This window comes from Centruroides vittatus, unplaced genomic scaffold (genome assembly GCF_030686945.1).
Source record: "Centruroides vittatus isolate TY-2023 unplaced genomic scaffold, ASM3068694v2 contig_10, whole genome shotgun sequence".
NCBI classification, from domain to species: Eukaryota; Metazoa; Arthropoda; class Arachnida; order Scorpiones; family Buthidae; genus Centruroides; species Centruroides vittatus.
This window is the reverse complement of record NW_027120658.1, coordinates 404,006-422,871: the sequence shown is the minus strand read 5'-3', so window position 1 is coordinate 422,871 and position 18,866 is coordinate 404,006. Positions and strand designations below refer to the sequence as shown.

The 18,866-nt window shown below is 33.5% G+C and overlaps 1 protein-coding gene across 2 annotated transcripts in view; it reads left to right on the top strand.

Moving 5' to 3' along the window:
• Nucleotides 1-18,866, top strand: part of LOC136968727 (uncharacterized protein KIAA0930 homolog) — a 112,746-nt gene that overhangs the window by 17,516 nt on the left and 76,364 nt on the right. For both annotated transcript variants that reach the window (XM_067262825.1, XM_067262775.1), the window contains exons 5-6: nucleotides 12,747-12,806; nucleotides 17,474-17,621. In XM_067262825.1, the coding sequence (XP_067118926.1) occupies nucleotides 12,747-12,806; nucleotides 17,474-17,621 (208 nt within the window). The remainder of the gene's footprint in view (nucleotides 1-12,746; nucleotides 12,807-17,473; nucleotides 17,622-18,866) is intronic.

The window sequence follows — 18,866 nt, the reverse complement described above, 5'->3', positions numbered from 1 at the left end:
CAGATGGCCTTCTTTGCTAAGAAGTCCGCTTTGTCGTTTCCTAGTACTCCGGAATGTCCCTTGGTCCAATGGAAAGAGATGTTAATGTTTTTCTTTTCCAGCAAGTTGGTCATAAGCGTGATGTCCTTAATAAGTTTTAGATTTGTGTTTAGTGCCTGGATCTGATGGAGCGCCACCTTACTGTCGCTAACCAAGGCTATCTTTTCCTTGGCTCCTTGTTTAACTGTCCTCTGGACGTATTTCAATGCGTTGGAGATTGCCAGGCTCTCGGCTTGATTGATCGTACAGAATGGACTTAATTTGAAATACGCCTGATGGATCACCCTACTGTTGTTGTTGAGGTGCACAAAGGCAGCCCCTACACCCATTGGGCCTTTCGACCCATCCGTGTAGATAGTGGTGCAAGTCTTCTCACGAATCCCAGAGTTAATGTCCACCACTGGGGGCACGGTGGCGGGGTGCACTAGACTGTAATCATTATATTTATCGATACCATTTTTGAGAATGTTTTCAGCTATGGTTTTAATCTGAGGCGGAGTAGTATTGCAGGTGACCAGGTGAGAAGGGAAGTGCTTGAGTTGGAATAACCAGTATCTACCAGCCGCCTTGAGGTCGAGAGGGACGGTGTTGGCTATCACTTGCAGCCCACTGGTCGGGGCCGTCCGATAGGCCCGACACACAGTAATGAGACAGCAGCGTTGAATTGTTTGGAGTTTTTTACTGATTTGTTGCCTACGGGTAGCATATCCCCAAACCTCGGCGCCATACAAGACAGCCGGCTCGATCGCACAATGGTAAATAAGAGAAGAACTTTTGTGGCTGAGGCCCCAAAGGTTCCTGCTAATGGACCTAAGAGCGTGCGACATGGTCACCGCTTTTTGCTTTACATAGTCCATGTGGGGCGACCAGGTCAATTGGCTGTCGACTTGTATTCCAAGATATTTGATTATGTCTGTACACCTGATTCTCTCATTCCGAATTTTTATTGATGGCTTTTTATTGAGCGGTTTCTTCCTTGGGAATACGATACAAGCACACTTATTGGTGTTGATGATTAATTTGTTTTTGACAGTCCAGTCCTGGATGTTGTCCAGCAGGGAATTCATTCCGCTTTGAATAACTTCTTGATTCCTGTGGTTCATCAGGATAAGGGTATCATCTGCAAACCCTATGATTTTGGCTTTCAAGTTGGAGTGAGCCTTATCCTGGATGTGAAGAAGACCATTGTATAGTATTATCCAAAGTAGGGGGCCCGAACTCGACCCTTGGGGGCATCCCCTAGTAATCTGCTTGATGACCATCTTGCCAGTTGGGCCCAACTGTGCTTGCCGGTGCGTGAGAAAGCTTCTATAAAGCCCAAGGATGTTAGAAGGGCAATTTATGTTTTTCAAGGCCAGAATGATGGCCGGCCACCAGGCATGGTTAAATGCCCCCTTAAAGTCTATGGCTACAGCCAGAGTATGTTGGTCTTTCTTCTTAGCCTCCTTTATGCTGTTGATTAGTTCCTGGAGGGCCAAATTTGTACCTTTCTTTTTTCTAAACCCATACTGCAGAGGGTGAAGGGTGTTGTTGAGTTCTGAATGATGTTGGAGCCTCCTAGCCATAAGGGAATCCAAAATTTTCCCCATTATCGATAAAAGCGAAATGGGTCGGTAGTCATTCGGGGTGTTTGGCTTGTCGCATTTCGGTATCAGCCTAATTTTTGCCACCTTCCACCTGTCCGGGAAGTGTTTCATTTGTAGGCATTTGTTATAAATTACCAGGAGGTGGGCTGGGATTGCCCTAAGAGCCCCTTTCGCCATTTGTCCGGTAATTTCGTCTGGACCCGGCGCCTTCCTGTTGTTTATTTTCCTGAAAAGGGTGGCAATTTCTGTCATTGAAAAATTTTTGTCAGTGATTTGTTTATCCTCTGTCATGCTGCACGTCCTGATGTGATCGTGGTACTGAGTGTCTTCGCTGGGGTTATCGTCAGGAAAGAGAGCATTAAGAACATAACTGTAAGTTTCCTCGATGCTTTTGGTATAATTCCCGTCTTCCTTTTTGACCGAGCAGGGAGTGTGTGCAGCTTTTGTTTTGTTAAAGGCTATATAGTACGGTATAGTCCATGGCCCTTTCTCACCCACCCTGTTGCAAAACTGTTTCCAAGATTGTGTTCTCGCCTCATTTATGGCCTGTTTGTACACTTTTTTGATTTTTAAGTATTCCTGACGTAGGTCCTCCTTACTGTTTCCGTTAGCCTTCCTGTAGCCTCTTTTTGCTTTTCTTGTTTTCTTCCTCAGATCCTGGAGGTGCGAGTTCCACCAGGCTGTTTTTGTGGTATGAAGTCTCTCCTTAGTGGCTAGCCGATATGCCATGTGTAAGGTATGGGTTAATTCTTCAATAGCGTGGTCCAGCTCCCCAGTGGTTTGGATGTTGATAAGAGGGTCAGGCTTCCAGAGAGTTTTGACCAAGTCTTCGTAGAGGTCCCAGTTTGTGTGCTTACTGATGGTGCAGATGGCAGGAGGAATGGTGCAGGCAAGTATTGTGAGGATGTAGTTGTGGTCACTAGGGACCATGTAGTCCAGAGTCTTGCAGGAGTGAACAGACCCCAGTATCCTATTGTTCCCTATGCAGACATCTATCCAACTCTCACCCTGGGCCGAAGAGAAAGTAGGAAGGGGGGAGGTGTTGAGAGAGTGGAAGTGGTTCTCCTCCAGAAATTCCCTGACGATTGTCCCCCGTGGGTCTTCCTTTTTAGCGAACCACAGAGGGGATTTAGAGTTGAGATCGCCTGCCAAAAGGATCTGGTCAGTCCCTAAGGCTCGTATAGTGTCTCGGACTTCCTGAAGGGGTCCGAGGATGGGGACAGAGGGAGGAAAGTATGCTGAGATGATGTAGCAGTTGAGGTTGCTTTGCTGAATACTAATCGTGGCATGGTAAGTACCGCTTAATTGCGGATGGAACTGAACAATTAAGTGGGGGTTGTAAACAGCCACCGCAGCCAAGGTAGGTCCTTGAGAAATGGCCTCGAAAACCCTGCATTTACCCAAGAGGGCAACCCTGTTTTTAAAAGTGTAGGGTTCCTGGAGAAGGGCGACATCAATATTTAGGGTAGTGACATCCAAGGCAAGCTGGGAAGTTGCGGCCTTACTTTTCTGTAAATTGGCCTGGAGGATGTGAAGATTGTGCTGGGGAGGGGTGATACAGGTGTTTGCAGTTATAGGATTGCTAGCTGTACTTGCTGTTGTAATGATATTATTGTCCATAGTTGGTTTGCATGATGGCCCTTGATTTCATTTTCTGCAGTGTTGGGCATTTCTGGTCAAATGCATTGTGTGCTGTGTTAATCTTTTTCCCCTTATTAACCATGTCGTTAGCTTCGTTGCAGTTTATACACCTGGGCGCCTCCTCCCTGTGAGGGCATTCGTGGAACCTATGTTCCTCCCCACAGTGACTGCAAGTCACCAGCTGGTCACACTCTCTGGCATAGTGGCCGTAGCCGCAGCATCTGAAGCACCTCAATATATACACGAAATCATCTACCCTTATGTTGCTCCATGATAACGCGACATATTTTTCGTTGATCATTATTTTCCTAATTTCTGGTGTGGTCGTTACAATAATATGCCTGCACTTCTCCTTAACGTTTCCTCTCTTTAGGAAGGATGTTATTTTGCACTGCTCTAGAAAGTTTTCCTGTGCCAAGTTCCCCCATATTTTATTTTGGCTGTAGAGAGTAGGAAGGACTTCATTGTCTCCAATGTATTCAGGTACATTTAGCATAATTAATTTAGGTTGCCGTCTCTGAGAGAGTTTGGTGTTCAGTTTATTTGAAAGTTCCGGGACTTCCTGGACTGCTTTCAGAAGCTTGGCCCCATCTCTATCCGAGCCAACCCTTACACAAACTCCATTTCCCCTGACATTTCTGATTGATTTAATGTTCACTCCCAGTTTCTGAGGCTCTATCTTGGTCCTCAGAGTTTTAGAAATCTCTTGCGAATTTTGTCCGTCGCCTTCTTCGCCCGGTTTGGGGTACAAGAGTAGTGCCACTCCCCCTCCTGGGCCCTCCCTATTAATCTTCCCGGTAATAGCCTTACTTATTGTTTTTTGTGGTAACACTGTGGTTTATGTTAGCCTTTACAACATCGGCGAAGCTTTTCTGCATGCCAGTGTCAGTGACTTGGGTCTTCCCCCTTATTTCTTTAAGGACTCCAACTAACTGGTGGACACACCCGTGTAGCTGCGTAACCCTCTCCCTAATTTCAGCCCTTTGAAGGGTGTTCGGACCCGACTTGAGCGGAGGACATAACTTCATAATTCTATCAAGCAGAGATGCTGCTTCTACGATAATCTGATTTTCGATTGAGGAACCCATTTCTTTTGGCCTAGGCATTTCCTTGTGTGATTCCTTATGTGTTACCTTCAGTGGAGTTGAGACCACCATAGGCTGTATGCCTCCTGGGACTTCCATTTGACCCCACCAGTAAATAATATAATTCAGAGCAAATAATAAAACCAATTTTAAATCCGATGACTAATTAAACGAAAACCGTTGGAACCGTTGTAACGGCCGAGCGAATGTCCGTTAAGTGGAAAGAAGCAGCAAATTTGCCAAAGTTTCCAACTTGGCCTAATTTAAAAAGTATTATGGTTCCAGTAGCCAATTTTGCAGCCAAGATTGCTGAAGCCGTCTGCTTTCCAACGACACCACTTTAGTTGGCGGATGGAAAACCAGCGGCCCGATAGAGCCCGCCAAAGCCCGACTTAGAACCGGTAGAAACCTCAGATAATCAAGTCTGACGGTCCGGTTGCCGGTCCCGAAGCCCAAGTCTCCAAGTGCCCGTAGCCACCGAAAGAATTGGTCCACCCCACAAAAGTGACACCAAAGTGATCCTTAGGACAACCCGAAGCGAAAGATGCAACTCACCCCACAAAACCAGTTAAACCCAAAGAGTAATTACGCGCAAAACATGAGCTGAAAATAACCCAACTTACAGTCGATGAACTCCACCTTGCGGATGTTGTGGTAGACTGTCAAAAATATCCATTTGAGGAAAGATTGAGGACAACTACAAGCATTACTGTCTTTAACAATTATGGATGGTGTTCAATACCTGTGGGGCAACTAGCAAAATCCTCTAATTTCTCTGTAATTGTGCTATTTTTGAAGAAAATCAGAGGCAGTTTTTATCTCCTAACTATAGATTTCTGCCATTAAAATACAAGTTAATTAAAAGTCAAAATTTTATGTTTAGCTTTTCTTTGTGGAAAAACAATAGCTTTTTTTTGAAATTTTTTGATAATCATTTGCATGAGTATTGACTGATTTTGGCAACATTTTAAAAGTTTGATAGCTGCAATTATATTATACAGTTTATAATGGAAATGTGAAATTAAACAAGTGTTGTTTTTAGTTTTTCCCACATGTTATTAGGTGAGTATATTTTGAAGTGTATACTGTAAGGGTGAGTTTTCACTTTTGCAGATTTCAGCAGAAAATATGCTGATATTGCTACTAACTTACCCAATGCATCCTGTAATGGAAAAAATGTAGTCACTGTTTAGTCTACTTCATCTCAACTTCGCTGTTACAATAAAAAAATCCATGGGTATTTGACTAATCACATTGATTTAGATTGATAATTTTTGTTTATCAGATAATGTTAACAGCTGCATTAATAGCAAGTGCTTTCTGAATGTTGGAATTCATTTTTGACAGTCACAACAATGTACTAAGACTTTTGGGAAAAATTTGTCTTACTTTATACTGTGTGTTGTTCTCTGTAATACTGCACACTGTAGCAGATCATGTGCAATATTATATTTTACATGATTTGTCCCATATGTTTCACGTTAACAAAAGTTACGAATAAATGCATTTTATTTTTGTAAAGTTATAACTGATTGGGCTGCAATTTGAAAAAATTGTAGATCTATAAATTTCCATTGTCATTTGTGTGTTCCTTCTTAATCACAAACAGAGTTAGATAGATGAAGTCTAGACCAGATATGGAAAGCTTGGGGGCAGGAGACCCCAATTATCTATATATGAACTTTCAGTACAAACTGGAAGTCACATTATTTTAATTCAAAAATTTATTTGAAAGATGTTAGATAGATGACTGGCATGACCCTATTGTTAAAGGAAAAGTATGATGTACTGGGCCAAGCCAGTACTAATTTGAGATGGAGAGCGTATAATTGAAATTAAATAGATTAAAAATTGCAGCCCAGCATTATGACGATGTCACAATAAAAAATTGCTCATTATTTTTTGTTACTCTCCACATACAGAATTTTTCTTACATTAAATATTCAAAATTCTCTAATGAACTCAAGTTTATTAGAGAATTTCCTGAATCTTATTTTTGCCTAAATGTATAGAATGTATATTCCTAATGCTGATCATAAATTTATGTATTTATGTTAAAATCTAATCTGTTAAATGAAATATGAAATATTTTGCACTACATTAAACAGATTGCAATTATTTTATGAATATTAAATATCTGCTTCCAATTAATGAATCTAAAATCAGAAAAATATGTGAAATTATGATCTATATTTCCTTAACAATTTTTAAATTATTTCTTCTTATGCTTATTATTTTATACTAGTTTTTGAACAATTTCAAACTTATTTTGTAAATATTCTGTGATCAAATCATCCACATTATGTTATATTTATTTTTTTTAAATTGAGAGGAGAAATTTAACATGACATAACTTGAATGGTAATAGGTTTCATCATTATACATAAATACAATCATAACTTTTGTTGCTATTTTATCACTTCATAAGTAATCAATCAAGAAACCTGATTTTTAAGTAATCCCAAATGATCTGCTTTATTAACAGACAATAATAAGGTTGAGTTAATAATTAGTTATGAAGTAATTTGACTAGTAGTAAGTGGTTAAGCTGCTATCTCATGATAATTTTAATTACAATAAATTTAAATTTCTGGAAGAAATTCTAAATTAGAAGAAATATATACATCATGATAAGATGGTATATATATTTGGCATTGGGTGACTGAGAGCCATGGATGACCATGGCTGCTAAAGTCATCTCCAGTTGGCACTGTGAGTCACCAGTATTGTTATATCTAAATTAATAGTTCTGGAAATGAAGATCAGATGGAAATCCTGTAATGTAATTGGCATTTATAATTTAAAAATTAATTTATTAATAATTTTAATTATTATGAGATGGCAGCCTAACTGGTAGGCACCTGTTAAATTACTTTATAAATACAGTAGAATCTTGTTTTAATGGATTGTGGAATAATGGATTTTTTTTCTATCCCATTTATTGTGAACTTCCTGTTTTTTCAACATTAATGTTTGGGTGTTTCCAGAAACTTGTAGAGTTCAATGATGTACTTGTTACATCTGGGATATGTACAGTACAGAGTCTACAGGCTGATATGATTGAGGAGCCACCTAGTAAACATTGATGCCAGTTCAAGTGTAAGTGCCAAAATTTAGTGAAGCCATTGAGTCTTCCAAGTCCTGAAACTTTCCTGACAAGTTTCACCATAAACAAACAGGTTGTATGTGATGTTGCTAATGTCAAGCCATTGTTGTATTCAATAGGCAAAAAAGTGGCATCAAATCAATCCAAGATGAATGAATTTTTTTTAACAAATTGTGAAGTCAAGTAAAATACTAATGATCATATGTAATTTACCTCTTTTTGTGCTTACTGTATATTCAGTTTCCATTAGCTTTTTTGTATAAGGCATTTATAACATAGGTGTTTCTATAGAATAAAGAATAGAGATCTCAACAGACTAAATAATTTAAGTGCTGGAAATTCTCACATGTAGAAGTTAAAAAATGGAAATTTTTTCTAATAATGGATATTTTCCTTGATGTACGGGAAATCAGTTGTTCATGATATAACAGATTTTCAGAACAATGGATGTTTTTCAGTAGCTTGAGAGATCCATTAAACAAGATTCTTCTGTAATTATTAAATTAGCCTTATTACAGTGTGATAATACAGCAGATCATATAAAATAAACAATACTGACTTTCCATGTTAAAATTCTGTAATGACTGTAAAAGTAGCACTTTAATGAAAACAAAATTAACAGTTTAACAACAAAAATTTGCAAGTACTTTGGACATTACATTGATGTCTTTTTCAGGCAATATATTTTTATTTATGAAATGCAGCAGATCATTTGGCATTATCACTTATGAGTAATATTTAGTATCGTGAAATGCATGACATTTTGAAAGAATTTGAATAATTTGATAGATATATTTATTTATATAATAGAATATCTATTGTGCTTCATACATACATTATTGTAAATACAGGAGTTATGAGTTTATCTATATTGAATGTAAATCTTTGATTTACATAAATTACTAATTTTAGCTTTCAATTGTTTATTTTATTTCAAAAGATAAGTTCAGCAAATAGCAGATTCAATAAAAATTGAACATGTAATTTTTGTTAAATTCTTTTTTCTGAATTTATATTTCAAATAATTTTTTTTGAAGAAGTACTTACACTTATTCAAGAAGCTTGGAAAGTGTTCCTAGATTTGAATTCTAAATGGATGATAGAAGTTACCACACATACATTCACCTATTTTGTATATATTTTTAATTTTTTGTAATTTTTTAAAATGAAAAGTATTCACACTTTTCCAGCAAAAGGGTTTACAGAACAAGTGTTTTTGATTTATAAATCTGCCTTGAGTTTCAAACATAAATTCCAAATTGGAATGTCAGAATTTTGAAGTTTGAAACTCAGCAGTTTTATAAAATAAATGGAAACACTTGTTCTTTAAACCCTTACTGGAAAAGTGTGAATGGTCCTCTGTTTATAAGTTATCTCTTTCAGTTTTAAATTTGGATTTTGTATTTGTTGTTTTGGTATTTATTCTACATTTTTTTCTGTTAACTATTTAGTCCATTTATGCATTTCTGGTAAAGGCATATCCCAGGTTATGTGCATAATGTGTTCCATCAAATGGTAGTTATATTGTGAATTTCCATTTCCCATACATTTTTTTTTTTAATTTAAAGTTTCATCTCGTGGAAAGTTTTTGAGCAATGACCAATATGGTTTCACATCACAGTGTTCTGCAGACGATGCTCTTGTTAAATTGTTTGATACTCTATTGAAAGGAAAGAAGAGATTGATGTCTCTGTTAATATTTCTATATCAAAGGCACATTTTACAATGCATTATGGCCCTCAGTTTTAAAACTTATCAGAGAAACAAAAGTACCTCAAAATATTTTGTACTTTGCTCAAGGGTTTCTTAAAAGACAGAATAGCTGAACTTAAATTGAGCTTTGTTAAAAAAAAAACCTGTTCCCTAAATAAAGGCTGTTCTCAAGGCTCAGTATCTGGACTTCTATTTTAAAATACAGTAGAACCTCGATTATCCGGACTAATTGGGGATGAAGGTAGTCCGGATAAGGAAAAATCTGGATAATCGAAAAATAATACTGTACTGCAGTGTTTTTCAACCTTCTTGAATACACGACCCCTTTACAAGTTAAAAAATTCTAGCGACCCCCCCAGGACCATATTAAAACTATGTCAGTAATTTTAAAAACTACGTATTTAATTTTCTTTCTGTTGAGACCTAAATATCAATCGAAAAACCAATTGTACTGTGCAAAGAAGTCGCAAGAGCCCTGCAAATAGTAACTTTTTTTTTATTGTAGTGTAGAACCTACAAACACTTGTCTTTTTCTTTTACTCGCGATCCCCCCATGTAAGGCGTTGGGCCTTGCAGACCCACAGGTTGAAAAACACTGCTGTACTGTATTTAAACCGTAATCAAATTTTCAAGAAACAAACATTCGTTTTGAATTTAGACTACTAATGACCAGCACTAACACTGCCCATTGTTTAAAGGCCCTCTAGTGGCACAAGAAGACGGATTTTATAAAATAAAAAGCAGTTGAAACTGTCAAATTTTTATTCATAAGAATACAAACTATTTATCATTTTATGATGATTAAAATTTTTTCGTCGTGTTCACAGCTTTTAAGTAATGCATAAACCTTCGAGGCGCGAGGCCCCTCAGACCGCGTGGCCGTAGGCGGTGGCCCACGTTGCCCATGCCTTACACTGCCCTTGGCCATAGAAATGATGATAATTTGAATATAAATTATTTATAAATATGTATGTCAAGTTATATTTTTATTACGACGCAAAATGTACTAAAAAGTTTAAGACCACTGTGCCGGGTGAGACGTTGTTGGGACAAAAAAAGTTATGCATTCCATCACGTACATAAACAGTGTCGCAATCGCCAAGTGCAAATCAGAAAATTTGTAAAATTTTTGTTTATTTTGAACAATCCGGATAATCGAGGTTCTACTGTATTGTTGTAAGGACTTGCTTATTAAACTATCAGACTGTTTCTGTTTGTCAGTTATAAAACCACCTATATTGTTAAAAAATAATTTGGCAAATTGTCATTAATTAAGTTTCTTAAAACCCAGATATTTTTGGTCTGTCTTGATATACACGATGCAAAAACCAAACAACCAACACTCTGAATGGACAAAGCATCATATTGCTGGGGTAGTTGGATCAAGTTAAGAGTAGAAATATATGATTGTCATACCTGTGGTTTGTTTTATCTTGAGATGATTGTAACCTGGGGTGTATCTGTATTTTCAGTTGTTTCATATTTTTTCATTAATATACTATTTTCATTTGAATTTTTTATTCTAGAATGTTAATATGTAAATATGTGCTTCAGAAATACATTTTTATGTTCTGTTTGTTTTGAATGAAAACTTACAAGGGTAATTTTTTTTTTATCCTATTTCATAAAAATGACTGAAAATGTTAGAAGATTAAAACTGTCATTACATTAAGTATTTTATGCTGTGGTTATTTAATACAAGTGCAGTATCCAAAGATGTAAAAGTACAAATAAATAACTGCAGAAAAGGTGGTTGATAGAAAATTTAAAAAATTCTAGGAAAATGACTTATTGATGTACTTGAAATAAATCATGCCAAATTTTAATTTGATTTTTTTGTATTTTCATTATTTTATCAAAAAATGAACAGGACTAAATGATAAATTATTAGAAAGTTTAATGTTTCAAAATTAGCATGATTGAATTTTGATGAGGAGTGTTTCAAAGAACAACAGAATAAATTTTATTTATCTAATTATCTAGACTGAATTTAATATTAAATAGTGTAAATACAGCATAAACTAAATATCTTAAATTGTATTTGTGTGAAAGAATTATTTTAAATTTTCCATATTAACATAAATTTTTAAAAAGTTAAATTAACTTGATTTAAATAATATACAGTCAAACCTGTTTTTATGCGGGGGATAGGGACCGCATTAAAAAAAACGCATTAAAAAAAATCTCACGGAACTTCACGAATGGCTGTAAATAATAGTTTTCGCGACACAATTAAAAAATATTTTTTTATGCGGTCAACAGGGACCGCATAAAAAAAGTCTCACATAGAAAATAACTCAAAACCGTACGAAATAGAATTTATTGACAACAGATGTCAGCACTTGACTGCATCGTCTGGTCTATCGTCTGTTTTACATATTTTTGTCCAGGTGGTGTTTTGTTGACTTAAAAAGTAAATTATTTCATTTTTCGCATATTCATGCAATAATATTACTATAATAAGTGCATTTATGCTATAATAAGTTTATTTAGCTATAATAAGTCAACGTAAGACATGACGAATCGCACGAGACTAGTCGCCAACTATACCGCACAAATTAAAAATTTGCATTAAAAAAATCGCACAAATAAAAATCGCACATAAAAAGAGCGCATAAAAACAGGTTTGACTGTATTTAAATTTGTTTTGCATTTGATTTATTAAGAACAAAATGTATGGTTACTTAAGTGTTCTGATGGATTTGATTTAAATAATTTTGGAGGAAAGTATAATCAAACAGTAAAAAATGTTATTAATAAAGATTAGACTGCAAAATTATGTTTTGTTTTAATTAAAATAAAAAAATTGAAAAATTTTCAAAAATCTGACAATGGAGAAGAGCAAATGTATAAAAATGTGTGTGAATAAAAAGACAGACTTCTGATTTAAAAATATTACTTTTTGTTTGCCTTAAAATGAATAGATTGAGAACAATACACATCTTTTAATGAAATTATTATGTTAATAAAGAATATGCATTGTGTTTGGATCTACATTTTGTTTTTAGTTTCTATTTTTGACTGCAAAATTCTTTTTATTTTGATGCAAGTGTGTCACTGATTATTGAAATTGAAAAATAATTCCAAAATCAAAAATATGGGTTAATGTTACCTTAGGCAGCCAAGATGGCGGCTCGTCTCTAATTCCAGCAAGGAAACAGCGGGACGTATGTTCTAACCTAACCTAACCTAACCTATTCTAATAATTTGGTTGCTAATAATTATGGTAATTTATTAGAATAGGTTAGGTTAGAACGTGCGTCCCACTGTTTCCTTGCTGGAATTAGAGACGAGCCGCTACCTAAGGTAACATTAACCAAAATATGCAAAACAAAAGATATGCTAAGAGAAATCTTTATCAAAAAATTGTCATCTGTATTAAATGTATACTTTACAATAAAAAAATAATGTGCATTTTTAATTATCATTATCATAAATTTATTCTGTAATGATTTAATAAAATAATGAGTTCAATAGAATGAATTGAAACTATTTAGTTAATAAATTACTACTTAATGTAACAAACTTTAGCAAATTTAATCAGAATTAATTTTTAAATTTTATTCTTTTTTCTAGCCAGATCCGATATCTAATGATTGGATAGAATGGGTGAAAAATCTTAGAATTGATCCTAAGGTAAGTTTTTCAGTTTATTAGAAATGGATTTTAAATATGAAATTGTAAGATCTTAAGATCTAAATTATTTAAGACATTCTTAATAAGTACACAGTAAAAAAAAAATTACAGCTTGTTTTAGAATTTAATGTTTAATAAGAAAAACATTTTGAATCTTCCATTCATAACATCTTTTGTATTTGAAGACAAAAACATGATATAACCAAATAAATATAACGAGGGGCTATTGTATAATTTAAAATTATATTGACTGTCTTTCTTCCATTATCAGATTTCACTTTTAATAAAAAAAAGTTGGTCATGACTGTTCTTTATAACAAGACATACCAAAAGATTTAAGGAAGAGGAAACATACTAAAATACTGATCCAAGCAGTTTAGAGAGAAAAGGAACCAACATTAAGCTATCAATTTATACGTTCTAGTCATGAGAGTAGATGGCATAGTGGTTATGTTCCACCCTACAAGTGTGTATCCTATGGCTATTTTGGGTTAAAATCCTGAATGTTTTGAAAAATTTTAAAAATTTTATTTATATTAATTTTTGGGAAAGATTATGATTTTTCATTACTGAATTCTTTATTTTCACTTTTTTTAAATAATTCACTCATGTATTTTTATTCTCTTGATGTTCTATTTTAATTGCTCTGTCATTTGACTTACAGTATACTTCCCAAAAATATGATAGAAGTTTTCAATAGAGTAAATAAACACTAACAAACAAATTAAAGGGAACTGAAAACATTCCATTTGTAAGGGGCTAGCAGGGGATATAGAGTGCGGTTGTGACTCTTATACCACTTAATTGGCTGTCTAGTTGGGAAAACTGACCCTCAGAGTCGAAGGATGGCTTCCTAACATTTTAATGAGAAACAGGAGTCCGTGAGGATCCCCTGTAAGTTGTTTTTCCTGACACCAGCCTAATTATAGTGTTAGTTATGCTAATATTCGTTTGTGAGCAAGTGGAAATGCTGTTTGCTCAGATTCAAGTCAAGAATGAGACCACGTTAGAACAATAACAAGGATTTAATAAAAACAAAATTTAAATGAATTACAAAGTAATCTATTCAAAAACCTATCTCACGGGGAGAAAGAGAGAGTTTACAATAATTCTGAAGTTACATACTACCTCATCAAATTCTGATGATTATGAAGTATGTTCTTATGGATTAGAAACGATGGAATTTCAGTTGGAGTTCCTTAGAGAAATGGCAGATCACTTCAACGGCGGACTGGAGTGATGACTTCTGGTTTTGGAATGGATCTTCTTTTCTTGAGGATCGGCGGTGAACTCTGTCTTATAAGAACTGCGCTTATGTGGCCAGTTCGGGTCTTGTTGAACCTCTGACGAACCGCACGAAAAGGCGGGAAATCTACCCCTTTTTATAGGGACAGCTGGATAACTGACTCAGCGTCATAGGACAGTGAGTAGTTATTAGTCAGCCTAGAAAGGAAGTTCGTTTCCTTCATTTCTTGGAAACGAAAAATGTACATCCTTTTTGTTAAAGTTTTTATCAAAAAAATAAAATGTTTTGTTATACTATTTTTAACAATAATTAATCCCTTAATCTGCGGATCTTACATATTTAATTGGGAGTTGTAGATGTTGCAGTTGTGTTAAAACTTACTGACTTGTAAATGGAAATCAGATATAGGCCTACTCCTTGCAATTTTCATTTGAGTGTGAGGTAATCACAAATATTTCATTTCAAGTTGCTAGCTAGTGTTGTCTGCAGACAAATTCGAGTTTTCTTTGAAAATGGATAATCAATGTGTACAACTACTACTAAATTCAATTGTGGGTATAGAAATATGTATTTACTAATTTTTATTTCATAAGTAAATTAGTAAAAAAAGCCAAAATAATTTGATGATGGAAAAATGCACTTGCCTTCCTTTCAGAAATGAAAATAAAATTTTAAAAAATTCTTTTTAAAAAATTGAGATTTGAACTCATCAAACAGCTATGGGATAGATAGTGCTTATTCCATAGAGGTGAGAAATTCAGTTCAGTTCCAACAATTCCAGTTCCAGAAGCAGATCTGAGTGAGGAACTGTTCTGATAAAAGCATTTGGCTAGACCAGTGATTCCAAACTTTTTTGATCCACCACCCCCTTTGTTCCATAAAGTTATACCCAACCCCCCTAACCCATTTTCTCTTGTGTGAGAAAGGATTGGTAATATTCTTAGGAAAATGTTTCTATTAATCTCACACTTTGTGCCCTTACCTTACATTGTTCTCAACATCTGGAAACCATTAAACACAATGCTTCCTCTTATCCGTTTAACAGAGGAAAGGGAATGGCTGTCAGTGACCCCAACTTTTGCATTTGGTCACTGTTCGGTACCCTGCCTCCAGCACTCCCTAGATTTACTCACCACCCACAAGGGGGCATTGTTGTCCACTTTGAGAAATGCTGGGCTAGACAGTTCAGTCAGAATTTCTTAGTCTGTTGGACTAGACTGTCTTTTATCAGTAAAAAATAGTATAAATAAAACATGGCCGATGGTAATTTACATTTAATAAATATACAAAAAATATAAATACAATGCTTTTCACAAAGAGTAAAAACCAAAGTGTAGAAAGTATCCTCCGGTGGCAAGAGCACCAGAAGACTCTTTACCATACTTTGCATATTTTATTGCAGAGGCAGTAGCCTAAAAAGGAACGTTGTCTCTGTACTGTTTGTAAATTTTAATGGACTGCTGATGGTTTGAACAACAGAAGACAAACAATGGCAAAGGTTTTTACTCTTTATGAAAAACATTGTATTTATATTTTTTGTACATTTATTAAATGTCTCTTATCAGTTTTATATATATATATATAATTAGAATGTTTCACCAAAAATCTAAGAACAGAAAGAGACAATCTGCTCCAAATTATTATTGCTTAACTCAGACTCAGGAGAATATAGAGTATCATGAAACCTGGACACCTTAACCTTCCTGATTTCATCCTCCCCTATTAATTAACTCCTAAACCCTTTGTCTGATCTGCACCAAATTTTTGCACAAAATACTCCTCTTCCCCCAATTTGATCTTCTTAATACTTCGTGAAAAACATAATGGTAGACTAGAATAACCAAATTTGTAATATGGTTTTCATTTTAATATTTAGCCATCTTACTGTTTGGCTGGGCAATGCTGAACATATCTGTTAGTTTCTAATAAAACAAATAATTATGAACTGTAATAAAAATATAAATTTTTAAAATATTTTTATAAATTTAAGATACTGTAAACAAATTTGATTATTCCATTCATGCGTGTCACTAAATGTCACTAATTAGATGATGAGGCACTGTCCCTATCTACTGTCTAAATTTGATTATTCTTAAAAATTTGTGCAACATTTCCATTTACTCAAGTACAAATCCAGATAGAGTGCATATGAAAAACTGTATTCATAAAAGTACAAAATGAAGAATGCATTGGTAGTTCTGACCAAAACTGTCACGACACTTGGTGTGGAACTGTTCCTAGTAGTACTGAGACTGGAATGGATTCAATCCTGGAAGTACCCACCTCCAATAAACAGTTGTTGGGAAGAATGTAACCACTAAATCATCCACGATTAAGAATATGTTTGCACAAGAGCAAATAAAACCAAAAGATTAAAATTGAAAGTGAAAATTTTCTTGACTGCTTAGTGTCAATGATTTTTGACTATTACATATATCCAAAATGATGGTATTAAACTAGGAAAAGTGTTACTATAAAATAAAAAAATAATTATTAATTTTAATAAATACATTGCTAGAATTAAGAAAGTTATTTTTATTTTATATTATTACATACAGGTTTAATTTCACATACATATTTAAACATGAAATATTTAAATTAAGTGTAAAGCCTTTAGCCCTTTTATCACAATTCACGAAATTAAAAATAATAAATATCTATAATGAGGACTTATCATACCAACTAATAACCAATTATGCAATTTTATGGTTTATTTTTCACTATATCATAAATTAATACGTGGTTAAAAATTTTTTATTGTGTAAAACTTTGTAAAACTTTTATTTAAATCAGAAATGTATTTTAGCAAAAAAAAAAAAAAAAAATGGATAGATAACTAAAGATTCTTTAGCATGAACTGTCATACTTATGATCTCTAATAGATTCAATTGCTGAAGAATTCTTCAGCATGTAGACATGATGAAGAATTATTGAGGGTAGAAATTTTTGCTTTAGCACTTTTATATTGAGAATAGAAAAGAATAGATGGTCTAGCAATCTCCAATACTGTAGAATATGAACAAAGATAATTTACCTGAATACATAAGTTGTCAGTTATAATTTTTGTGAGTTTACAAGTAACATAAACAGCATGATAATAAGCATAAATCAATATTAAAAAAATATCTAAAGTGATATGATAGTCATCACCCCAACACAGATGATTGATCTAGAGGATCACTCACATTTTTCATTATTTTCCATGAATACAAAGATATTACTGAATCATTAGTTTGATCTTTCTGATCTCATCTTGGAAAATTATATTTGATTAAAACAAGTTTTTTTTTTTTTTGTTTTAATTTTCTGAAAATATAATTTAGATACTATTGAAATTTTGTTAACTATCAAATTTTATTTGAAGCCATAAATTATAAAATAAGCACAGTATTAATAAAATGTATGATTAATTTATAAATAGGTTGGAGCAGTTGTTGTTGGTTTTGATGAACATATCAGTTATCCAAAAATGATAAAAGCAGCAAGTTATTTAAAAAATCCTGATTGTTTATTTATAGCCACTAATACTGATGAACAATTTCCTACAAGTACTGACTTGATTATACCAGGTAAATAAACAATAATAATAATTTTTTTATTATTTTAGATTGTATTTAATAAAATTTTTTTTAAAAGATGTTTTTACATATAATTTTTATAAAATAATACTGTCTTTTTATCAGATTCAATTCGTTAATAACAAATAGCATTTATTTACTGTTAATAGGAATATTTTAAGATTATCATCTGTCTAATATTAAATTTATTTTGAGATATGTATAAGCAACATTTGTTTTTACTACTGTAAGTAATAAAATAAGTAATTTTCTGTATAAACAGCAATCCAATTTTAATTGATTAAGCCAAAGAATCTTGCCAAAATTATTGGGTTATGTTAATTATTTATTAATTCAACTAGAGGTAGGTGGTTAAGTCATCATCTCGTATTAATTTTAATAATTATTATAAATTAATTTAATTCAGGACTGGAGTGGTACTCAAACCTGCAACTTCTGCTTACTGCACATGTTTTGAGCTCCACTCAGGGTCAATTCTTTTCTTCCAGAAATTTTTAAATTAAATTAATTATATTATAATACCTGTAGTCAAATTAATTAATTAATTAATTATCAACATTACCTAAAATGTAGTCCAATAATTTCAGCAAGAACACTTGGATTAAGTAATTTCTTGATAGAGGAACAATAAGCATGATATTGTTACAGAAGCCTGTAAATTATATATTTGTTGCTTACTGGTTTTATTGAATAATAGCCACAACTATTATTTTTGACTGCATATTTTCTCTGCAGTTACTATTATTTGGTAATTACTTCCTTTGCACTTACCAATTTGAAGTGTATTATTAATAAAATATTTAAATATTTATTTATAAAAGTGTGATTTTTATAAATATAGTACCTATCTTTAAAAATATATATACATTTGAAAAATACTAAAGTGTCTTCACATATCCACCAGCCTTGGTTTTACAGAGAGAATCTTTTAAACAAAAATATTCTCTGTGAAGCAACTGTTTTGATTCCTGGTATTTAAAAACAGTATTTCTATAATTTTGCAGAGGCTTATCATCTAAAAAAAGGTTTTTCAAACAGTGAGTGAATGTAATTATCTTATATAACTTATTAATGGAGTGAGACTAAAAGATGTAGACTGTTTTTAAAACATAATATTTTATCGAAAAATAGAAGTAACTATTAAATATTATATATCATTTTAAAATAAATTTCATTTACAATAGTACAGAATTAATGAACACTATCATATGGTCCATGGTCAGCAGCATGTCATAA